At 36.9% G+C, this 22,141-nt stretch overlaps 1 protein-coding gene across 1 annotated transcript; it reads left to right on the top strand.

Moving 5' to 3' along the window:
- The first annotated feature begins 25 nt into the window (after positions 1-25).
- LOC122041226 (probable catabolite repression protein creC) lies at positions 26-6,953 on the top strand. Its single transcript, XM_042600843.1, has 11 exons — positions 26-448; positions 551-865; positions 950-1,058; positions 1,154-1,247; positions 2,463-2,550; positions 2,646-2,729; positions 5,055-5,151; positions 5,241-5,328; positions 5,707-5,812; positions 5,895-5,987; positions 6,117-6,953. The coding sequence occupies exons 1-11, from the start codon at positions 302-304 to the stop codon at positions 6,540-6,542; spliced, it is 1,647 nt and encodes a 548-aa protein (XP_042456777.1). The 5' UTR covers positions 26-301; the 3' UTR covers positions 6,543-6,953.
- The last annotated feature ends 15,188 nt before the right edge of the window (positions 6,954-22,141 follow it).

Raw genomic sequence — 22,141 nt, 5'->3', positions numbered from 1 at the left:
CCTCTTTGCTTTTACAATCCCCACTTTTCCTTAATTTGTCGTCTCCCCTTCTCTCTCTCTCTTTCTCTCACATCCTCGATTACTTCTCTGCAGAAGCCGACGCTGCCATAGGAGATCGACGACGAAGAACGACGCAGGATCAAACCGGCAGTTGTTGGCGGCTTCCACTCTGTAGATATTTCTTGCTTTAGCCCTAATTCCTGTCTGTTGATCGCCTCCGATTCGGAGGGAGACGAAGAAGAGTGGAGGAATGATTGTTAGACCGCCATTGGTGTGATCGGGAAAACCTAATTCGTTGACCATGTCGTCTTCGTCCGCCCCCGTGAATCCTCAGTCGCCGGGTCTCAAGACCTACTTTAAGACCCCGGAGGGTCGGTACAAACTGCAGTACGAGAAGACCCACCCAGCCGCTGTTCCGCACTACTCCCACGGCAAGACTGTATCGCAGGTGTCTCGGCCTTGGATTCTTTTCTCTCTCTTTTTTTTTTTGGCACTTGTTTTAGTAGTTTGTTAGAAGTTGTAATTTTGTGATCGTGGTTTCAATTTGCAGTTGACTATCGCATATCTCAAGGAGAAACCAACGAACCAGGCTTCGTCTACTCCGTCGACCCCGAGTTCTGGTGGTGTGAGGTCAGCAGCCGCTAGGCTGCTTGGTGCGGGAAATGGAAGCCGGGCGCTCAGCTACGTCGGCGGTAATGGGGTGAGTCGGGCGACATCAGGAAGTAGCAAGATTGGAGGTTCTGTCGGAACCTCAACAGGATCAGGTAGTTCACAGCCGGTGGCTAACTATGATGGGAAGGGCACTTATCTTGTCTTCAACTCGGCCGACACTCTTTTCATCAGCGATCTCAATTCACAAGACAAGGTTTTCATCTTGTTAATTAGATCGCTTTATTTATTTCACTGAACTTGATACATGATTACAGCTGATGACTTGTCCTTTTTTTAGGATCCCATCAAGGCCATCCATTTTAGCAATTCTAATCCAGTTTGCCATGCCTTTGATTCAGAGGTGAAGGATGGACATGATCTGATTATTGGTTTGCACTCAGGGGATGGTATTTCAATTTTTCCCACTCCAATTTAGACTACCGTTTGCAATTTTCTTGGTAAATTGACGATTAATATTTATTCCACCTGCTTGGTTTTCTAGTATACTCGGTGTCGTTGAGACAACAACTCCAGGATCCAGGAAGGAAGCTTGTTGCAGCTCAACATTATAATAAAGATGGTGCTGTTAGTAATAGGCATGTATTACTCATTAGAACATGATTAAAATTCTTATGATTGACAGCACACCAATCCTTTGATTTTGGTCTTCATTAAGTTAATTATTTCACATTTCATTTTTTCTTTAGAATATGCATGCCAAATTCTCAGGATGTCTATTGCCCTCTATGTAGTTCTAATTATAACCTAAATACCCTGAATTCACTTTCTACCCTTGTCACAGAGTGTATGACTTCATGTTTGAAAGTTTGCCCATTTTCATTCTCGTGATATTGGTAAATAATGAATATACCTAACATTAATTCCTCCATTTACTGGTGGTATCTCAATGCATGTTAGGAAGAGATTTGGATGTTGCATATAATGTAAATGACATCCAGTAAATGCTTCCTATTAGGAAATTTTGTGATATTCTGACCAAGTATGAGTTTTTTTTGTTTCTGAGTTAATGCATTTTTTAAGCTATTTGACAAATGGTTGATTTACCATGATCTAACTTTTTTAGAAACCATTTGTCTTCCTTAGTGCTCCACAGTTCATTCAGTTTTTTTTGTCAGGTTATTTATAATTTGTGGAATTCAATGGAAAATAGTACATTTTTATCAATGTCTTCCAGAATTGGAAATTGGCGGGGTTTCCAAATCCATGACAGGAAGGATTGCTCATCCTGATGGTTGCATAATTAATTTTGGTAACCATGTAGAAGCCTTTAAAGGTTGTACTTTGATCAAAAAGACAAAAAGGGAAGGCATATTTGAGAGAATCTGATTTGATAAGTCATCCTGTGGAGAAGAAACATAATTTAGTCTTACAGGTTGATTGCAGTAATACTGATTTAGTCATTTGAATTGTATTTTAATTATCCACAGATTACCTGTGTTTTCCACTTTTTTCTTGAACTCTTTAGGATTTTCAGCTGATGCTTCTATCCAGGTTTTAACAGATATAAGCTAAGTGACATGTGAGTAAATGCGAATTATATATGTAATTATTCTCACATGCTATCCTGAAAAAGTGTTATTTTCTTTAAGTTCTCAAATGATGGATTAATATTGTCAAAAGAAGGTACCATTTTTTCTCATGCGTCCTGTGCATAAATTTTGTTGGATAAGGGGTGCAGATGTTGTTGGGAGGTAGTATGGACTGTTTTATATGCATTGTTGAGGTCTTTTGCTTGCTTTCTAATTATCAGTCATACATATTTTATTTCTCTACTTCCATTGTTTTTGCAGTAAATGCACTTGTATTGCATGGGTTCCAGAAGGTGATGGCACATTTGTTGTTGGTCATGCTGATGGAAATGTATATGTATATGAAAAAGTCAGTCATCGACAAAAAATTAGATAATACTCTGAATTTTATCAACTCTTTCTTTACCTTAAATTGTTACTGAAATTTCCACCTTTTATCCTTAGAACAAGGATGGAACTGCTGATTGCTCTTTTCCCATCATTAAAGATCAAACTCAATTTGTTGTTTCCCATGCACGGTCAAACAAGGTAGCATCTTTAAGATTTGATGATAATCTTCATTGTAGCTCTTTTATGTGCATTATGGCATACATTTATTTGTCATTATTCGTTCTGCCAATCTGTGGTGCAGTCACTATGCAGCTAACTACCTGAATTATTTGGTATATTCATATGTACTTATTTAATATCTTTCTCATAATATCTTTGTATTCATTATGTTTGTTTGCCCATGATGTGGTTGTATATATGCTGTGACAAACTGTCCTTGATAGCAAGGTGTCTAGCCTTAACAGATGTCTGATATGCTGATGTCAAGTGTTTAGCCACAGCATATCATTCTATCTTTGTGTTCTGTCTTTATACAATTCCATTCTTATGTTCTTAGCAAAAACCTTGTAAATTTGTGCAGTATTCTTAGTCCATTGATTATCTCTTCAAGAATTTCAGAATTAGTTAGGTCTCTTGTGATAGTTGAGTTCTCTAAGCTTATTCTTTAAAAAATATGCTTTACTTGTGCTTGATTTTTTTTTTTTTTTCAGGTGAACTTTGAAATGATGTTTATTATGCATGCTCACTATTTTCTTGTAAAAGTTACTGCAGTGATGATGAGCTCAGATATTGAACAAGGCTTTGATAAATTAGGAATAAAAAATATTACTTTTGCATGACTTGATTTCCTTGTGGAGTCAAAATTAAAGGGTAATTTTTTATTTTTGACCACTGTATTTTGCCACACTTAGGAAACCTCAAATTGTCACTACAACACAAAGTTAATGCAATTGAGGTGGTTGTCCTTTGAATAAAAATCATGATCTAATGTACAGTTACATTGAGTAATTGCAGCTTACTTTGTAATCCTACTAGATTAAGGACACATGCGAAATAGTTTGTTGTCATGGTTTCTCTTTCCACACGTCAACCATAAAACAACTAGAGCTAAAAATGGTGTATGTTCAGGACGACAATGCACTATTAAAGTCAAGGAAAAATGTTTAATTCAGTCTCCTGAATAATGAAATTTTAGTAAATAATACTTTACTGTTTATTCACCCATAAGACTGCAGAAAGATCCATTATGTTTTATGAAGACTCCAAGATGCACTGATAATAACTGTTCCTAATGGTGGTTTACAAACCTTATCCACTGGAAGGGGCTTTGAATATTGATGGTACTTTGTTGTCAGATTATATCAATTTTAGTCCACTCATTTAATGGGTGAGAATGATGCAAAATAAATAAACCAGCTCACAAAATTAATTGATTCAAATAAAACTAATTCAAAGATGGATATTATTTTATTTTACTTTTAAAATAAATTTAGTCTATTTTGTTGTCTTAGTTGGACTGGCTCTACTGTAAAAGCTTATATAAAAGTGCTGCATATATTGTATGCCTGTGTGCAGCATTCCTAGCTATGAGTATGAAGCGAAACTTGGAGAAGAGCATGAAATATGCTTTGGTCAGAGCATGAAATATGTTTAGGTCATATTCTAATTATTGGAACTACATTCTTTAAAAACTGATTATGGATTTGTTTGAACTACCAAGACAAGCCAGACCATGGACCCTCTCAGTTACTTCACTGAGGTTTTATATAAATATGATTTATAGGCAGCTTGTATTTTGGATATTAGTTTAACATAGGAAGCTCTAGCTTGAGTAAACATTAAAATTCAACTCATTCTTGAAGAAAATTTGATTAGGTTCTCAATTGTATTTTACTAAAACTAAAACATCACTGTCACAAGTTTGAATAGCCTTGTGTTTATTTCTTCTTGTAAATTTGATCACGGGACATGTTTATCCATAATAATGAATGTGAGGCTACAGAGTGGTTTGAGTTGATAAACAAGGATTTCTATGCTAGTCTTTGTTTGGTATTCTTTGGCGCTTTAAAGTTCCAACTCCTATGATATGATTAAATGTAATTTGAGTTGTGGTCACCCTGGCATATTCATACTGTTTACATAAAGCATCATAAAATGTCAATATTAATCTTATTTGGACTTATACACATTCTAAATCTCTGCATAGATCTAATACAAACTTAACCATTCTAATTCATGGAGATGGACATCTATTTAGCCAATTTCTTATTAAGTTAATTGTTCTTGGTTCATAAATAATGTTTCATCCGGAGACTTGATTTTTTTTCAGCATGCATAGTTCCCTTCTTTTGGTTTTAGGATTTTATTCATGATCTTTTTGTTGGCGTTTCTGTTTCCTTGTGCTTTTAGGATTTTATTCATGATCTTTTTGTTGGTGTCTCTTGACATCTGAGGATTTGTTCATGATGGTCTTGGAAATTGTTATGTTCTTTTAATTACTGACATCAGTTGATCTTCTTACAGAGCAATCCAGTTGCTAGATGGCGAATTTTTCAGGGTTCAGTCAATAGTTTATCTTTTTCATGTGATGGAACATGCTTAGCTACTGTTGGTCGAGATGGTATGCATTTAATAAGCAATTTTGCAATTTCTGCTATGAATTTGCTCTATTGTGTTTCCTGATTAACCTCAAACAGCTTAACATGGCAGGTTATTTAAGAGTTTTTGATTTCGCAAAAGGGCAACTAAAATTCGGTGGGAAGAGCTATTATGGTGCCTTGCTATGTTGTACTTGGAGGTATCTACTACGTACCCATGCAATTCTTAATATTCCACATAATTGACCCTCATTTATTGGTAAATCTAGTTATCCTGCTAAGTGGTTATTCCTTTCAGAGCTAACTTTTTTAGAGATATTGATGCGTATACAATTTGATAAAATAAACTGCTGAGGTAGCTTTTTAACATCTAAACCTCAGGATCTTACCTACACATTTTCTCAATGCATACCTTTCTATTTTCCATTGATGTGTTTTGTCATGGTGCGTGCCATATCATCTAAAGACTGCAGAAGATCTTTGTTTCTGCAAATATGCCATTATTGAAAAACTTTATCAATAGTTCAAGATTAATTTAATTATGAGGAAGTTAGATTGACTGCTATTAACTATTTTAGTTCCGATGGCAAATATATTTTAACCGGTGGAGAAGATGATCTAGTGCAAGTTTGGAGTACTGAGGATAGGAAGATAGTAGCATGGGGTGAGGGCCATAATTCATGGGTATGTCTAATAAAACGAGACAACCAGTTCCTATCTGATTTATTTGTCCATTTCAAGTACACTTGTAATTGATGATCATCAGGTTAGCGGAGTTGCTTTTGATTCGCATTGGTCAGCGCCAAATTCGGAAGGCACTGGTGAAAATGTCGTCTATCGTTTTGGTTCAGTTGGTCAGGTAAAGTTTATAGTAGGTTGTGAAGCATTGTTTTGTGTGTTTGAGCTACTTGGACCTTCATTTTGAAGGCTTTAGAGGCTGTATGTTTTCTCCTTCGATAACTGTATCTTTATGGATACACCCTTGCAGGACACACAACTACTGTTGTGGGACCTAGCCATGGATGAAATTGTCATCCCACTTCGTGGTCCTCCTGGTGGTTCACCGACTTTCAGTAGCGGAAGTCATTCTGCCCACTGGGATAGCGTTATCCCTGTGGGCTCCCTCCAGCCTGCTCCGAGAATGCTAGACATCCCTAAAATTTCGCCTCAAGTTGTCCACAGAGCGCATGTTGATCCCCTCTCTGGCGTGATATTTACCAATGAATCTATTGTAACGATTTCAAGGGAGGGGCATATCCGGATTTGGATGCGTCCTGGTCATGGTGAGAATGGTCAATCGAACTCTTCCGATGTGGTTGTTCCCACTTCTAGTCTGAAGGACAGACCTGCTGCATACCCCATCAAGACCAGCGGCTCCAGTTACAAGCATTCGTCCTCAGTTCTTTTCCAATGACAACTTTGCCCTGCTTGAGCAGTCGATCTGCGTTCCTAGTTCATGTGTCGATGTGATGATTTGCGGCCAACGAAGAAAGGTGATTGATCCGGTTACATCATTGGGAGAGTGAGCCGCCCATCCTGTTTTGTTTCCTCATGCTGTAAGTGAATTGTTAGCAAAAGTTGGTGCTGCCATTTGTGTGGCAGCTGAGCCAATAATGGAATATACTATTTCTGTAGATACATATTCCAACTGATAGGCTAAAAGCAACCTCACATCATTCTCTCGCTCGCTTGCTATACTTTGGATATGTCCTGTTTTGAACTACTTCTCTTTGTTCTGTTTGGAACATTAGACATTGCAACAAAGAAAATTTTAGACATTCTGTAAATCAACATGGAGAATAGTGAGTTGAGGAGTTTTGTTTTACTCAGAGACCCCTCTGTTTCGGCTCCCCTCTGTTTTGGCTCTGCAGTTTCTGTGTTTATTTTGCTTGTTTTATTATTTAGTCGCTGGTCCTTTGAAGGCAATCTTCCACCATCATCATCATCCTCAAAATAATTTTATCCTATTAGGTGAGGTCGATTATATGAATTTTTTTACGTCATTAAGATCTATCTCACACTATATCATCATCTATATTTAAATAAATTTTATTTTATTTTATTATTACTAACTAAGTATTTTTTGATCTTTTTTGTTTGATATGTGTATTTGTTATAGTTTCACATCGTCTAATTGAAGTATTTATTGGTCGTCTAACTATATACATGTACCATTTGAAATGCGTCTTTTGAAGTTTTCTCTGAATAGATGTAATTTCGACTTTCTCTCAAATGCTCTAATTTTTTATTCTATCTATCTTCGTATGTCCGCATATCCATCTTAACATCTTTATTTCTACAACTCTTATCTTCTGCTCATGTGCTCAAGTCATAATCCAATATTCAGCTTCATATAACATAACATGTCTAATTACGATTTTATAAAACATTCCTTTATGTTTTAGAGATACTTTACAGTTATATAAAACACCCGACGCTTTTTTCCATTTCAACTATCCTGCTTGTATTTTATGTAACACATCTCTCTCAATTCTTCCATCGTTTTATAAAAATGATCCTAAATATTTAAAGGTCTCGATTTTGGAAAACTCATCATCTTATATCTTACCAATTATTCCATTACGTCTAATACTGCTAAACTATATTATGTCTTTATTTTATTAAGCTTAAAACCTTTCTCCTCTATGTTTTTCGTCAAAATTCTAGTTTAGTACTTACTCCTTTGATGTTTTCTCTACGAAAATAATATCATCTGCAAATAATATGCACCACAATACTGTATCTTGAATGTGTATAGGTAAGTTTGTCTATAATTAGTGTAAAAAGATAGAAACTTAGAGTTGCTCTTTGATGTAAGTCTATCTTTATTGGAAATATTTCAGTTACTCCACCGGAAGTCTTTACTTTGGTTGTTACATTCTCGTACATATTCTTAATTAGTTAATATATGTTACGCTAGCATCTCTGTTTTCTAAAATTCTCCATATAATTTCTCTTGGAACTCTATCATAAGTTTTTTCTAAGTCAATAAATATCATGTGTAGATCTTGTTTTTTGCTTTCGATATTTTTTAATTAGTTGTCTAAGAAAATGAGTATCTTCTATTGTCGACCTTGCAGGTATGAACCCAGATTAATTTTTGATCACTGTGGTCTCCTTCCTTAATCTTTTTCCTATTATTTTTTTAAAAGTTTTTTTGGTATGACTCATTAGTTTAATACGCCTATAGTTTGTACAATTTTATACGTCTTCCTTATTCTTATATAAGGGAACTAGAGTACTTACTTTCCATTGATCAGATTTTTTTTTTCATTTTCAATATCATGTTAAATAATTTTATAAGTCATTTAATACATTGTTTCCTAAACACTTCCATACCTCTATCAAAATATTATTTAATACATTTTCTACTTCTGAAGTTTGAATTATACTATAAAAATTTAAATTTCTATACTCATTTGATCTACTTAAATTACCTAAGTTAGTCATCTAAACCTTTATTAAAAAGTTGATGACAATATCTCTTCCATCACTTTTTTACTTCTTCATCGTTTCTTAGTACTTTATTACATTCATCTTTAATACATTTTATTTGGATAAGTTCTCTTATTTTTCTCTCTCTCACTTTAGCTATTCTATAAATATCTCTTTCCCCTTCTTTTATATCCAATTTTTGATATAATCGTTCAAAAGTTTCATTCTTTACTTCATTTACTACTTTCTTAGTCTCTTTCTTGACTATTGTATATATATATTTTTTAAATTTTATTCATTTACAAATATATAATTTCTTATAAGCTGTTTATTTTTTCTTCATTTTTTCTTGTACTTTTTCATCCTACCACCAAAATTCTTTATTTAGTGGTGTATGCCCCTTTGACTCATTGAGTACTACTATTTTCAATTTTGATACTATCTTATCCCATGTCATACTAGAGTTATCATATTTTTCACCTAATACTTGTACTCCTACATTTTCTTTAAATATATTTTATTTTCATCACTTAATTCTAGAAATCATATATATTTTCTTTCTAGTGATATATAAGTTAGTAAATTGATTCTCTATTATATATTTAAATAAATTTTATTTAATTTTTAAAATTTATTTTCCTTCTATTTATACAACAATCAAGTTTTATCTTCTACCCTTTGGTGTATTATTATTTATATTTAAATAAATTTTATCTTATTTTATTGATATTAATGAAGTTTTTTTTATTGATATGTATATTTGATTATTTGTTATAGTTTCATATTACCTAATTAATATTATTTGATCGAAATAGACAAGAGAGAGGGGTTAATCTCGTTCGTTCTAAAATATTTTCTTTTTGTAAATCAAAGTATCAGCGGAAATAATGAAGATAAAGAACACAATTAGGTTTTATTTTGTTCGTAATCTAACGACTACTACTCTAAAGCTTATACTCGTTGATCACTTTCAAATGGACAATCACTAAAGTTCTTCTCTCTGTCAAACTTTCAAAGAAGAAGTAAGCTCATACAATATGGAGGAGGATAGTAATAATATTACTATATTAAAATGCAAGTATGATAAAATAATACCGACAATAAGAGTGGAAGATTAAGCGTAGTTGTCGGTGAGTCACTTGGTGTCGTTGTATCAACACTTGTACGAATATCACTAGCAACAACAAGATGGAGCGATGAAAGAATTGTTGCTCAGTCTAGGATCTCGAGACTTTCTTTTATAGGTTTCATTTGGTTGACTAAAAAATTATTCGGTCGACTTATGCTTTTCGTTGATTGAGCTCCGCATCCATCCTTGTTTACTCTGATGTGATTGATCTCGTAAATTACGTTGTTCGGTGAATTGAAAATTTTATTCGTTGACTAAACCTCGAGAATTTTCTTTCCCGCGTCGTCCGATCAAATCCAGAACCTCTTTCCAAAAGGGGTTCCATTGACTGATCCCATTTATCAGTCGACGAAACCATGGTTTCCATCTTTGTAGTAATACAGATCTTGTTGTGCGTATCTACCTAGATCAGTAGACCGATCCACATGGTTCGATCGATTGAACCCCTCGGTTAACTTGATTTCATGTTTTTTACAAAACAGAGTTAGCATAACCAGAATAATAATAATAGTCCTGCAAAATAGAGTTAGATAATATATAATAGTATACATGTGTAATATAGATAGTTAGGACTATTTTGATCTAGACTTAGAAATCTTCGTTGATTTCATCAATTGGATCATCGCCTAAGGTTTGTCTAGACTGAGACACCATCTCACCACTCAACTCCAAGAGGAACTTACTTTAACATATCCATCAAATATATGGTCCTCCAGATCTGTTTGGACATCTGCTTAGCATCTGATCAGTCTGCCAGGGCTTCCTCCTGGTTCAATATCTGGTCCTCTCTGACCTATCGAATCTATCTTGCCAGATGTTTGGTCCACTTGACCCATATAGATTTCCTGTTTGATTTCCATGATTTGTCGAGACTTTTACCGCCTATTATTTGGTATAGTTGACATACTAGGATTTTTTAAGTTTGAATAACCTATACATTTGATAAATTTATTAGATTACAACAAGACTTAACTTAAACTTTTAACAACATCAAAACATAAGTTCAATTATGATATATCTTACACTAATAATCTCTTCCTTTTTATGCTTGATTACTTGATTTAAGTTAAAATAATAAATGTGAGACAACTTCCTCTCAAGTTAAACTCTCCTTCTAAATTCAATATCTCTGAGTTGCTAAAATATTTCTTAACTTTTAATATCATATCTTCTCCTTTGATACGTATTAAAAAAATAGAATCATTGCTTAAATTTTCAGTAGAGTTTTGAAATAAACAAAAATATTTTTATAGTTTTCCAAAGCTTCCGAACCAAAATACTTTGTTTTTTTAACAAAATATTTGAAATGTATTTTTTCAAAAATGTTTTAGGATGGGCTTAAAAAGGATTCTTAAAAAAACATTGAAAGATAGATTTTTTAAAAAATATTTTTCAAGGACATAATTTTTAAAAATATTTTCTAAATAATATTTTCAAGGGTGAAGAATTTTCAAAAATAATTTAAAAGAAAAGAGTTTTGGAAGAGAAATTTTAAGAATGTTTAGAGATTTTTCCAAGACAAATATTTAAAGAAGAAGATTTGTTAAGCCGGAAAAGATTTTTCTAAATAAAATTTTAAAAGAATTTTTTAAAAAGAGATTCCCCCTCTGACATTTTTTTGAGTTTAAGATAAAATCCTAAAGTCCATATAATATACATAGATTAAAAAATAAATTATCTATGAAATTGTCCTTATTTTAAAATTTCTAGCTTGATCAGTTTTTAGTTGATTATCATAAGGTAACAGCTTTGGACTAAGTTAAGGGGGTGTTTGGTTGGAGGGAATGAGAGTGAGGAATGGGAAAGGGATTGAAAGTGGATATTTGGTTGGGAGGATTAGTGGTGGGTCCCACGGATTCATTACCCCAAACATGGGAATGAACCATTCCCTAGCAAAAGGAGGGGAATGGGAAATCCCCCATTCCCATTCCCCACTTCTATCAATCCTATTCTCATTCACATTCCCTTATGTGAACCAAGTACCTCCTAAGTTTTTTTTTAATTTAGTCAAGTTTAGTGTTACATCCAGCAAATTTTTAACTAAGAAGGATCAGTCAAATTAATTAATGTATTATTTTTAGCCCAAAATTATATCGATGCATTGATATAGATATAAGCATATAAAATTTAGGCTTGATTCTAAGCATCTCACTCTATTCTAAATTTCACAATACACATGCAAGGAATTTTAATGTGTTTGTGAAATGCTGACGGTCTATATCATATGTTCATGCTGTCTACAGTATATAGTGTAGGCTAATTCCAAAACTTTTGAAACTTAACCTTATAAAACATAGTTTTGAAAAACATGAGTGTTGAGAAAAATATAAGTTTTAAAAGAAAACATAAGTGGTTGAAAAAGAAAAACATAAGTTTTTGTTGTATTCTAATCCTGTCACGCCCCAAGGGTAAGATTATCTGATGAAAATCGGATAACACTTCCTCTCTAGCAGTGACAAATGAAATATGTATACATTGCTCCAAGGCTACTCATAAGCCAATAACAGCCCATACGGCTAGATATAAAATACAACCACGTAGTTATATACACAGTCCACATGGCTGGAACAAAAAAAACATAACTACACAGTTGTATAGTAAGCAACCCACACGGCTATAACAAAATACAGTGGAAGTTACAAAATAACGAACGTAAAATCACAATACAATTAACTGCGAGCCGGTCTGGCTTGACACAACCACATTAAAACAATTACAAGAAGTCACAAAACTAAACTCCATACAAAAGATATATATATATATATATATATATATATATAACAAATCCAAAGCTAATAATGCGAACGAAAGTAATAATAGAAGAAGTCACTCAATGTGACATGAGACTGATTGACAGGATCTCCAGGTGACTCCATAAATTCTTTACCTGCTACCTAGCGAAAGAAAACCATATTATGGGGTGGTGAGTGCTAGGACTCAGTGGGTAATAGACAAATAGTGATATAATAAAAAACTAGATACAAAGGTAGACAGTCTCATAGAAAAAATAGCAAATACTATAGTGATATTATAATAAATGTCCATACCTAAAACCATATCCTACGTTAGTAATAGAAGGTTAGGAGTAGTAAAGATCTGTTACAGTACTGCTCATAACTACAGGGATAACATGTGAGGTAAATACATACTACTAACAAGTAAGCTAGTGTCTAAGCACATGCAACAGGTATATAACTCAACATATGTAAACATATCACATGGATATAATAAAACAACTGCATAAGTAAGTAATCAACAACATCTGCAGATATAATAATAATAGCGTATGCACAGATGGTCACCTCGCTCACCCCTCTACACCATGACTCTTGTATAGTCAAGAGGTCGGATCGATGATAACTATACTCACTCCAGCCACCACTACTCTCGAGTGACCGAGTGGATAGGTGCTGAGTAGCTAACTAGCTATGTAGCAATGGAGTCCCTGCTGCTCGTATCTCCAGCTATCACTACCCATGAGTGACTGAGTGAGAGCATGACAAGACAAGAGGCATCTGTTTCAGCTACCACTACCCATGAGTGGCTGAGTGTGCGACGCTGGTTAACGACTCTCGACTAATAGGGAGAATTTATCTTTGACATGCATACAATGATATGATGCGCAAGATGCAACAGTCATTATATATATATAAATAGAAATCAGGTATGCTACAGAAAGCCAGCATGTTCAATAAGGTGTGTAAATAAATATAAATCAAAGCAAGTAAATATGATATCTAGTATATGCTAAATATCATAGATGACAACAAGAGACTGTATAGATATCAAATCGATTATCAAAAGATTGGGTGGATAAGTATCAAGTTCAGAAAAAAATACGAGTGGAGTCAAGATAAATACAGTTACTATCCAAATATATCTCATGCACTAAGGTCAAAGAACTAAAAAATCAAGGTAAAAAGTACCCGTCTTCATCTGTCGATCATGCTAAATAATCACATGTCGAGACGCTCGTCTCAAACTAGTATCCTGCAACACAGAATACATAATATAGCTAAGTTCTATTATAAACCAAATAGCTAAACCTAATCCTAATTCGATTAGGAAACCATACTTTAATTCCATTTAATAATCCAACACTTCCTCCACAGCTAATCTTCTTATGAATTAATCTAATTTAATTAGTTAACCCTTCTTATTAACATGTTTCAATAATCCAACAAAATAGGAACTAACAATCCAACTAATATAATCTATTTTAACAATTCTCTAATTAAATGATTCATTAATAAATCCAAACTTGTAACTCCGTATCAAATTCATTCACAACTAAACAATCAACTACCCAATCACTATGTTGTTAACCGATATCTCTACATAATTTACCCACCTCAATTAATCTAATACAACTTAATCTCTATAATCAATTATCCTATCATTCACTCCATTATATCATCTACTAACCATGATAGGGAAATGAACGAACCAATCTTACCCAAATCGGAAGACTCCGCAGTTGACTTACAACCAGAGGTGCTTACTATCGAGAAAAGTGACTAGAGCAAGGTTGAGTTGCAGATCTCCAAATCTAGCACCCTACAACACCATCAACACATTTGCATATGAGCATTACCTCTAAATCTAAATCCACAATCCTTAAACAAGAGATCTTACCTTCAATTGATCTCTAATTTGTGTTCGGATCACTAACACCTACAAAGATTCTGGCTAGAACAGTGTTGCTTGGCCGATATAGGGATTCCAGCTAGGAGCTTCACTTCGAAGAAGAGGGAGAGATACGACACTAACCATAAAGGTAGAGGGTTAGCCAAAGGAATATGAGGTCAGAGCCGCGACGCACAGATATAGTGACTGCAAGTCGATGACTCCCCACCCTTAGCCGAAAACTCCCTTGTGTGGGGTGGCTCAAACGAAACGAAATGTGGGGGAGGAGGAGAGCAGCACCCTCGGCCAACAGTGGATCGGGGGTTCGACAAGTCGGCAATTGAAGTAAGAGAGGGAGGGCTCGACCGACATTGAGGGGCTCTACAGCTCTCGCAACTGCCTACGACACTGCCTCCTTTGATGACTGTGGCTGCTGCATCATCAACTGGTCTCCTGAAGTGGGTCGGCAACAGTAGCACGATCGAGCCTAGGCGATCAGAGGAGAAGGGAAGTGTAAAATATCAAAAAATGACGGATAATAATAAGGGAATTTTATGGAATTTTTGGAAATTTTTCGAAAATTTTTCGGAGCTCGTATGGACAAGTTTACGGGGATAAAAAGGGGGTCTGGTAAAGCCTGTTTAGACAACCCCATTTAAACGAGGAAAAGTTGCATTTTTCCTTTTTCTTTTATTTTCTTTTTCTTTTAATTTTCTTCTCCTTCCCCTGTGACCTCACTCGAGACTCGCCCGCGTCCTTTTCTTCCCCCCCGCCGAACTCATCTTGCCCTAACCGCACGCGCTCGCGGCGGTTCCTCCTTCCCGAGCATACAAATCTCCGCAGCCACTTCTTCTTCTCGCTTCTCTTTGTTGCCTCTGCCTCCGCCGCTGAGATCAGGATGCGCCGTTCATCCTTGTGAGCCGACGCCGACCGTCGGCCCTACTCCTTATCCCCGACGCCTTCTTTGCCCGAGTGTGTCTCGGGCGATCCACCTTACCTGTGCCCAGCTTCCTTCAGCGCTGACCTTACTCCGCCCGACGCCGCGGCCTCCTCTGCACTCACTCACTCCGACTTTTTCAGTCCGAGCAGTGGGGTTGGGAGCTAGTGTTGGTGGTTGTCGGAGATTGTGATGCTGCAAACAGTTTCAACTCTGTTGCCACTGCCAACCTCCGCCAACCTTTTCTTTCTCTCTCGCGGTTCCACAGCCGCTGCTGCCGACAACCTCAACAGGCTGACTTTGTAGCCTCCGTCGGCCACAAGACTCTGGCAGCAACTTACTCCGACAGAGAGGAAGTAGCTAGCAAGGTGAGCAGTTCTATTTGCATGTGATTTTCGGCCTTGGTACTCAATAGATCTTTATATGGATTACAAAATCCAATCTATAGTACTATTATCTCGTTGAATTCTAAATAGCAGATGCTGATTTAGGGGTTCTCGATCTATAAGGCAGTAGCTTCAATTGATACCGGCCAGAACGTTTGATGACAACTTCTCCGGCCGAGGGTCTACAGAGATGCCACTAGTTTAGGGTAAGTGGGGTTGTGAATCTATATGGATGCTTGGATTTGCTTAGTAGATGATGGAATTAATTAATTGATGATTCATGAATAAACCTAGGATTAAGGTTAGTTTGGGGGATACTCAATCATCGTGGTTGATTACAGTCACCCTAATCAGATTAGGGATTTTATTTAGCTTGTAATTAACTAAATACATTATGTGGTTACAGGACTTTAGTTCGAGATGGTGTCTCGACGAGGGATCTATTTCGGATTTGATCTTTCTATTGGAGGCATGTACTTTTGACTTATGTCATTTGATATACATAGTAGTGAATATAACAAGTTGCATTAATTATGTTTTTATTTGTTCCGGTTAATCACTACCCGATATTTGTTACATGATTGATTGATTGTTTGTTTTGCATCTCATGTATTCCTTACCTGTTGATACATGCTTATAGGGGTAGTGATATACCATGCTTCACCATGTTTAGGACCTAGGTTTTATACCTTGTGTACCTTTGATTTGATTTGATTCGATTCGTTGACCTATGACGCACTTATATATATATGGATTAGGTCAGGATATGTTGTGGTTAGTGCCATGCACCATTTGCATGATTGCATGCTGTGCGATAGTTCGCTCCATTATTGTTGAGCACATCGCCAGTTACATGGATCTGCACACACCACCACTCATGGGTTAGTGGTCGATTCAGGCAGAGTGTGTTGCAGCAGGGACTCTGTTAGGCACCGTTGGTCCGCTCATGGGTAGTGTGACACAACGTGTTATCCGGCAGGGATTCCTCCCCGTCATCGTGTACCGGGAGTTGAGAGCATTGCACTCCCCCATTTATGATTTGGGGTAGGAGGATAGGTGTACTCCGACAGCATCCCGTCCACTCGGTCATTCATCAGGAGCAGTGACGACAGAGTGCACGGTTGTCACAGCCCTACCCACTCGGCCTCACTATTGGGTGTGAGATGATCGACTGGCGTCAGGGGTGACCAGGACGCATCATTGGCATCATATGCATGATGCATTTATTGCTTGTGTTTGTGTTTGTTGCATTTATATGCTGCATATTGTTTGGATACCTATGTTTGACATGCATACAGGATTTCTATACCACTCAGACTGTTTGTCTTTATACCCAGGTCCTGGTTAGTACAGTTTCTCTCCTGTTTACTTTAGTTGCATTTTATCTTTCTTATATCAGGAGATTGTACGCATGATTAGAGCTAGGTGTTATTTCCCTACTTTGTATATCAGTTGTACCTGCTGAGTGTTGGACTCACCCCGCCTCCATTGTTGATATTTTCAGGTTGATGCTGTCAGGAGAGAGTTCCAGTCGCTAGTCCCCTACAGACCTCGAGGATATTATTGGACTTTTGGTTTTTCTTACATAGACTATGCTAAATTTGTTTCAGATTCTGTTTTTGTTTGATGATACTTGGACATTGTATGGATTTTGTGATGTCGATGAATTTGGTTTGTGGATTTGCTTTTACTACATGCCTGCTTAGATGGCAGAAGAGGTAAGTTGGTTTTATTGTCGGATTTGAGCTTTACGAGTGTAGTGGAGTAGGGTTGTTTTCGAGTCATGATATTACTGATCTGTGTACTTATATATAAACTGCGTGGATGTATGTGTGGTTGTATTTTATTATTTTTTTTATTATTCCAGCAGCCTGTGGCTGAGGTATATGAGGATGTAGAAAAGTTTCAGATTGTCCATCGTACAAGGGAGATGCTCTCGAAATTTTCTCGGACAGGGACTCCTCTGGGGCGTGACAATTTATTTGGTATCAGAGCCAGGTTTTTACGATCGTTGTTTTCGTATTTTGGATATTTGGGATAACCTGATACCAATTTATATGGTATCAAAGCGCCAAGGTTTGGCGATACTAGTTTGATTTCCGTGGGTTGGATTTTCGAGATTTATCTGATACCAATTTAATTGGTATCAGAGCGGGTTATGATACCTGCTTTTGGTGTTCTGGATATTAGGATATCTATTTCAGTTTGTACGGATTTTTGTTATGGTTATGTCTCGGACTTTCGTTTCAGATTTATATGGATTTTCGGTGATTTTCTCATTTGTAATTTTGAGGTTAATTTGGGGACTGGACAGCGACGGAACATCTCCAGACGGCATATAGGTATGATGTTTATTTTATGATAGTTATGACATGTATTAGCATTTTATCTTTAGTACCTATCTGGTTGTTGTAGCCCATATTACATGTGATGGGTTAGCCACTGATCTTGGTCGACCTTAATAGAGATCAAGGATTATAGGTCTTGGGTGATTTTTTTTTCATATTATACCATCAGTAGTTTTAGCTTCTGTTACTACTAGTAAGCTGGGTAGTAGATGATACCTACATATTCTTGTTGACTTAGCTAGTAGAGTTTTTATACTCATATCTTTTGGATATTAGGGTACCCGATACAATGAAAATTGTTCATTTGGGAGTTACCATGTTTGATCATTGTTGAGAATGGTTTGAGGTTGAGGGATATTTTGAGATTAGATATTGTGATATGTTGATTTCTAATGATTTATGAGAGTAAATGTTATGTGGTTGTCTGATGATCTATTACTAGATATTTGTTTTGATGATCTATTAGTGGATAACTATTTTGATGATCTATTATTTGGGTTGTCGTTGATGGTGACATAGTGAATGTTATGTATGATATTCACAGGTTGGATGATTATAGTCGGTGATCAGATTATAATCGGGTGCTAGAGAGTTTTACGGTTGAGTGTGCCTATGAGATTTTAATAAAATCTGGCTAGTTGTGGTTAGTTAACAGGATGATAAAAAATTGATATATGCTTCCTCTGATATTGAACTATGTGGATAAATAATGAATTGATGTTTTGAATGCTAACTAGCTCTCCTGGGGAGTAGAGATTTATTCATCTGATAGTATGTGGGCTGATATTTTTGAGGATAAAAATGAGAGTGTCTGATGTTCTTGAATTCTGACTTTTTCTTTTGGGTCGTACACATTAATACATATGATATTATGTGGGTTGACATTCTCTAGTTTGAGTTGATGTATTTAGTGTTGAATTGACCCATGAACTAATTTAGTTATTTGACAATTTGGTGATTTCCTTTGAACTAGAGCAGGGTTGTTACTGGATGATTAGGCTGCTTTATTTTGGGGTGTCTATGATTGATGTATTCCTGCTTGATACCTATGCATGATTTTGTTTAGGTATATACCCGTAACCTATGAGTGTTGGTAGAATAAGGTTGGTCTCTTTAATTGAGCTAGTATGCTGAATATGCATGTCTATGTTGCATGTATATTATGATTGTTATGTGTTGTAGGAGTCCTGTGGTAGACTGTCCATTTGCAAGTAGTATAGGTATACATGTTCTGTTATGGGTTGTAGGTTCCTTGTGGATCATAGCTATGTAGTTCGGTGTATGTATTTGATTGTATTATTGAAAGTATCTTGTCGATCTAATTTATGCTGTGGGATGTGCACATGAGTTTAGGTATTTTTCTTGATGTATCTTGTCGATTTAATCTGTGTCGTAGTATGTGCGCATGTGTTTGAGTGTCTTAATTGGAAGTATTTTGTCGATTACATCGGTGTTGTGATATGTACATATGGGTTTGATGTGGTATCTGAGGTATTTTTTTTTATTATGTTTGATTTTGAGTGCACCTGGGTTTAGTATGCTTTGTTGGAAGTATTACGTTGATTATACTTTTGGCATAGGTGTATATATGCCATGTGAGGTTGTTTGAGGTGTATTGTCGATTATACCTATGTTGATATATGCACACGGGTTCGGTAGGTATTGTTGGAGGTATCACACTGATTTATACCTGTGTGTGTGTGTTTGGTGTATAATAATTGGAGGATTATGTTGATCATACATATGTTGTGTGAGCAAGTGTGCCAGGTGTATTGTTGGTTTGTGATAGAGTATTGCCCTTACATATTTCGGATTGTTTGTGGTAGAGCGTTGCTCCCACGTATGTGGTATTTCTTGTGATGGAGCGTTGCTCTCACACCGGTGGATATATTCTTTGGTGATTTGTATTGTTGGTGATTATATTTCAAACTTATTGTCAGGGATCTTATGGTTAGAAATGTCTGTGATACGGACATTATGGGTCATGATTTTACCATTTGGGTTTAGAAAGCCTTAGATGTTTTCAGAGACTGGATGATTTTGGTATTCCCAGGATGTTTGGATCAGTTTCCATTGTCTTTGTTGACGATGTTGTGATTTATTTCGGATCCACGGTGAGTCACGCACATCATCTTTGCATAGTTCTAGAGATGTTTAGATGGAAACGTCTAGATGTGAAGATCAGTAGTACGTATTTTGGTTGTCTTCTGTGAGATGTTTGAGACACACGGTCACCAGTAGGAGTATACCGTGGTTCTACAGGAGATCGAGGTTGTTACCGTTGGGAGTAGACGGAGTCTATAGAAGAGGCTCGCAACTTCCTTTGTTTGACTCGATATTTCCGGAGATACGTTGAGGGTTTCTCACGGATTGCTATGCTACTTACACGCCTGACAGGAAAGGTGTGAAGTTCACTTGGACTGAGGATGACAAGACCAGCTTCTAGGAACTGAAGCGGAGATTAGTGCCGGCTCCGATTTTGGTTTTTTTTACCTTTTGGAGAGGACGGATATGCCCTCTACACCGACGCATCTATTCAAGGTTTGAGCGCTGTTCTGATGCAGCACGATATGGTAGTCTCCTATGCTTCTCGTCGGTTGAAGGATCATGAGAAGAACTACCCTGTACATGATCTGGAGCAAGTCACCATTATTTTTTCCATGAAGATTTGGCGACATTATTTATATGGCGTTACATTTGAAATTCTCACTGACCATAAGAGTCTCAAATATCTGTTTACTTAGAAGGAACTTAATCTCCGACAGAGGAGATGGATGGAGTTCCTAAAAGATTATGATTGTACCATTAGCTATCACCCGGGGAGAGCTAATGTGGTTGCCGATGCGCTTAGCAGGAAGTCCGGAGGGATTTTAGCTTGCCACCGAGTTGTGGTCACAGACTTGATTTAAGGTTCCTCCGATTTGGTCCTTGAGGGGTAAGGACAGACAGAGCAGGGTACTCTGGTTACCATGGTTGCTCAGTCGTTGATCAGGACGAGGATACGAGAGCCCTAGGCTGCTGATCAGTATTTGTAGTTTATTTGCAGCCAGATAGCTTCCGGGCAGTAGACCGAGTTCACACGAGACGAGGAGGGTGTTATACACTTCCGAGGCAGATTATGCGTACTTCAGTCTCATCCGGTCTTATAGGAGTTACTTCCGGAGGCTCATCACTCATGATTTGCTGTCCATCCAGATGGGACCCGTATGTATTGAGACTTGAGGCGTTTCTACTGGTGGAACGACATAAAGAAAGACATCACAGATTTCGTAGCTAGATGTCTTGTCTGTCAGCAGGTAAAAGCTGAGCACCAGAGACCTGCAGGATTACTTCAGCGGATTCCTATTCCTGAGTGGAAGTGGGATCACATTACTATGGACTTTGTGGTAGGGTTGCCGAGGACACAACGAGGTCATGATGCGTTTTGGGTAATCGTTGATCGATTAACCAAATCCGCGCACTTCTTAGCGATCCGGAAAACTGATTCCCTAGATCGATTGGCAGATCTGTATTGCCGAGAGATCATCAGATAACATGGTGTCCCATTGAGTATTATTTCGGATAGAGACCTTCAGTTCAGCTAAGGTTTTGTGTATTGGATTTGGAGGCACTTGAGAGGACCACTTGTCATTGGTAGAGTTCGCCTACAACAACGGTTTGCATTCGGCTATTCGGATGACACCGTTTAAAGCGTTGTATGGTAGTCCTGGTCGGACACCCACCCTCTGGGATGAGGTTGGAGAGGACAGTTGTTGGGATCTTGTAGAACTCAGCATGAGGCAGAGTTGATCCGTACTATCAGACGGAGAGTGTCAGAGGCATAGGACTGCTAGAAGAGTTATGCTGACCGAAGTCGGAGACTTTTAGAGTTCTCCATTTGCGACCATGTATTTCTGCAAGTTTCACCTGTTGGGTTTTTCGGGCCGCGAAAACCGCTTTTCGCGTCGCGGAAACCCCGAATCACCCAAAGCCGTAGATCCGTGCAAGGAAAACCGAACGAAAAATTACGAGTACGAGTTTCAAAGACTCTAGATCTACACTAGATGAGAGTTATACCTTCGAAGCGTGCCCTTTCACGTTCCCGCTCGTCCAAGGAATTACCGAATCTCTAGAGTATCAAAATAGATACTCCTCTAGAAGTATCCACACGAA

Source organism: Zingiber officinale, chromosome 2A (genome assembly GCF_018446385.1).
Source record: "Zingiber officinale cultivar Zhangliang chromosome 2A, Zo_v1.1, whole genome shotgun sequence".
Lineage (NCBI taxonomy): Eukaryota > Viridiplantae > Streptophyta > Magnoliopsida > Zingiberales > Zingiberaceae > Zingiber > Zingiber officinale.
This window is presented reverse-complemented; position numbering and strand designations above follow the sequence as displayed.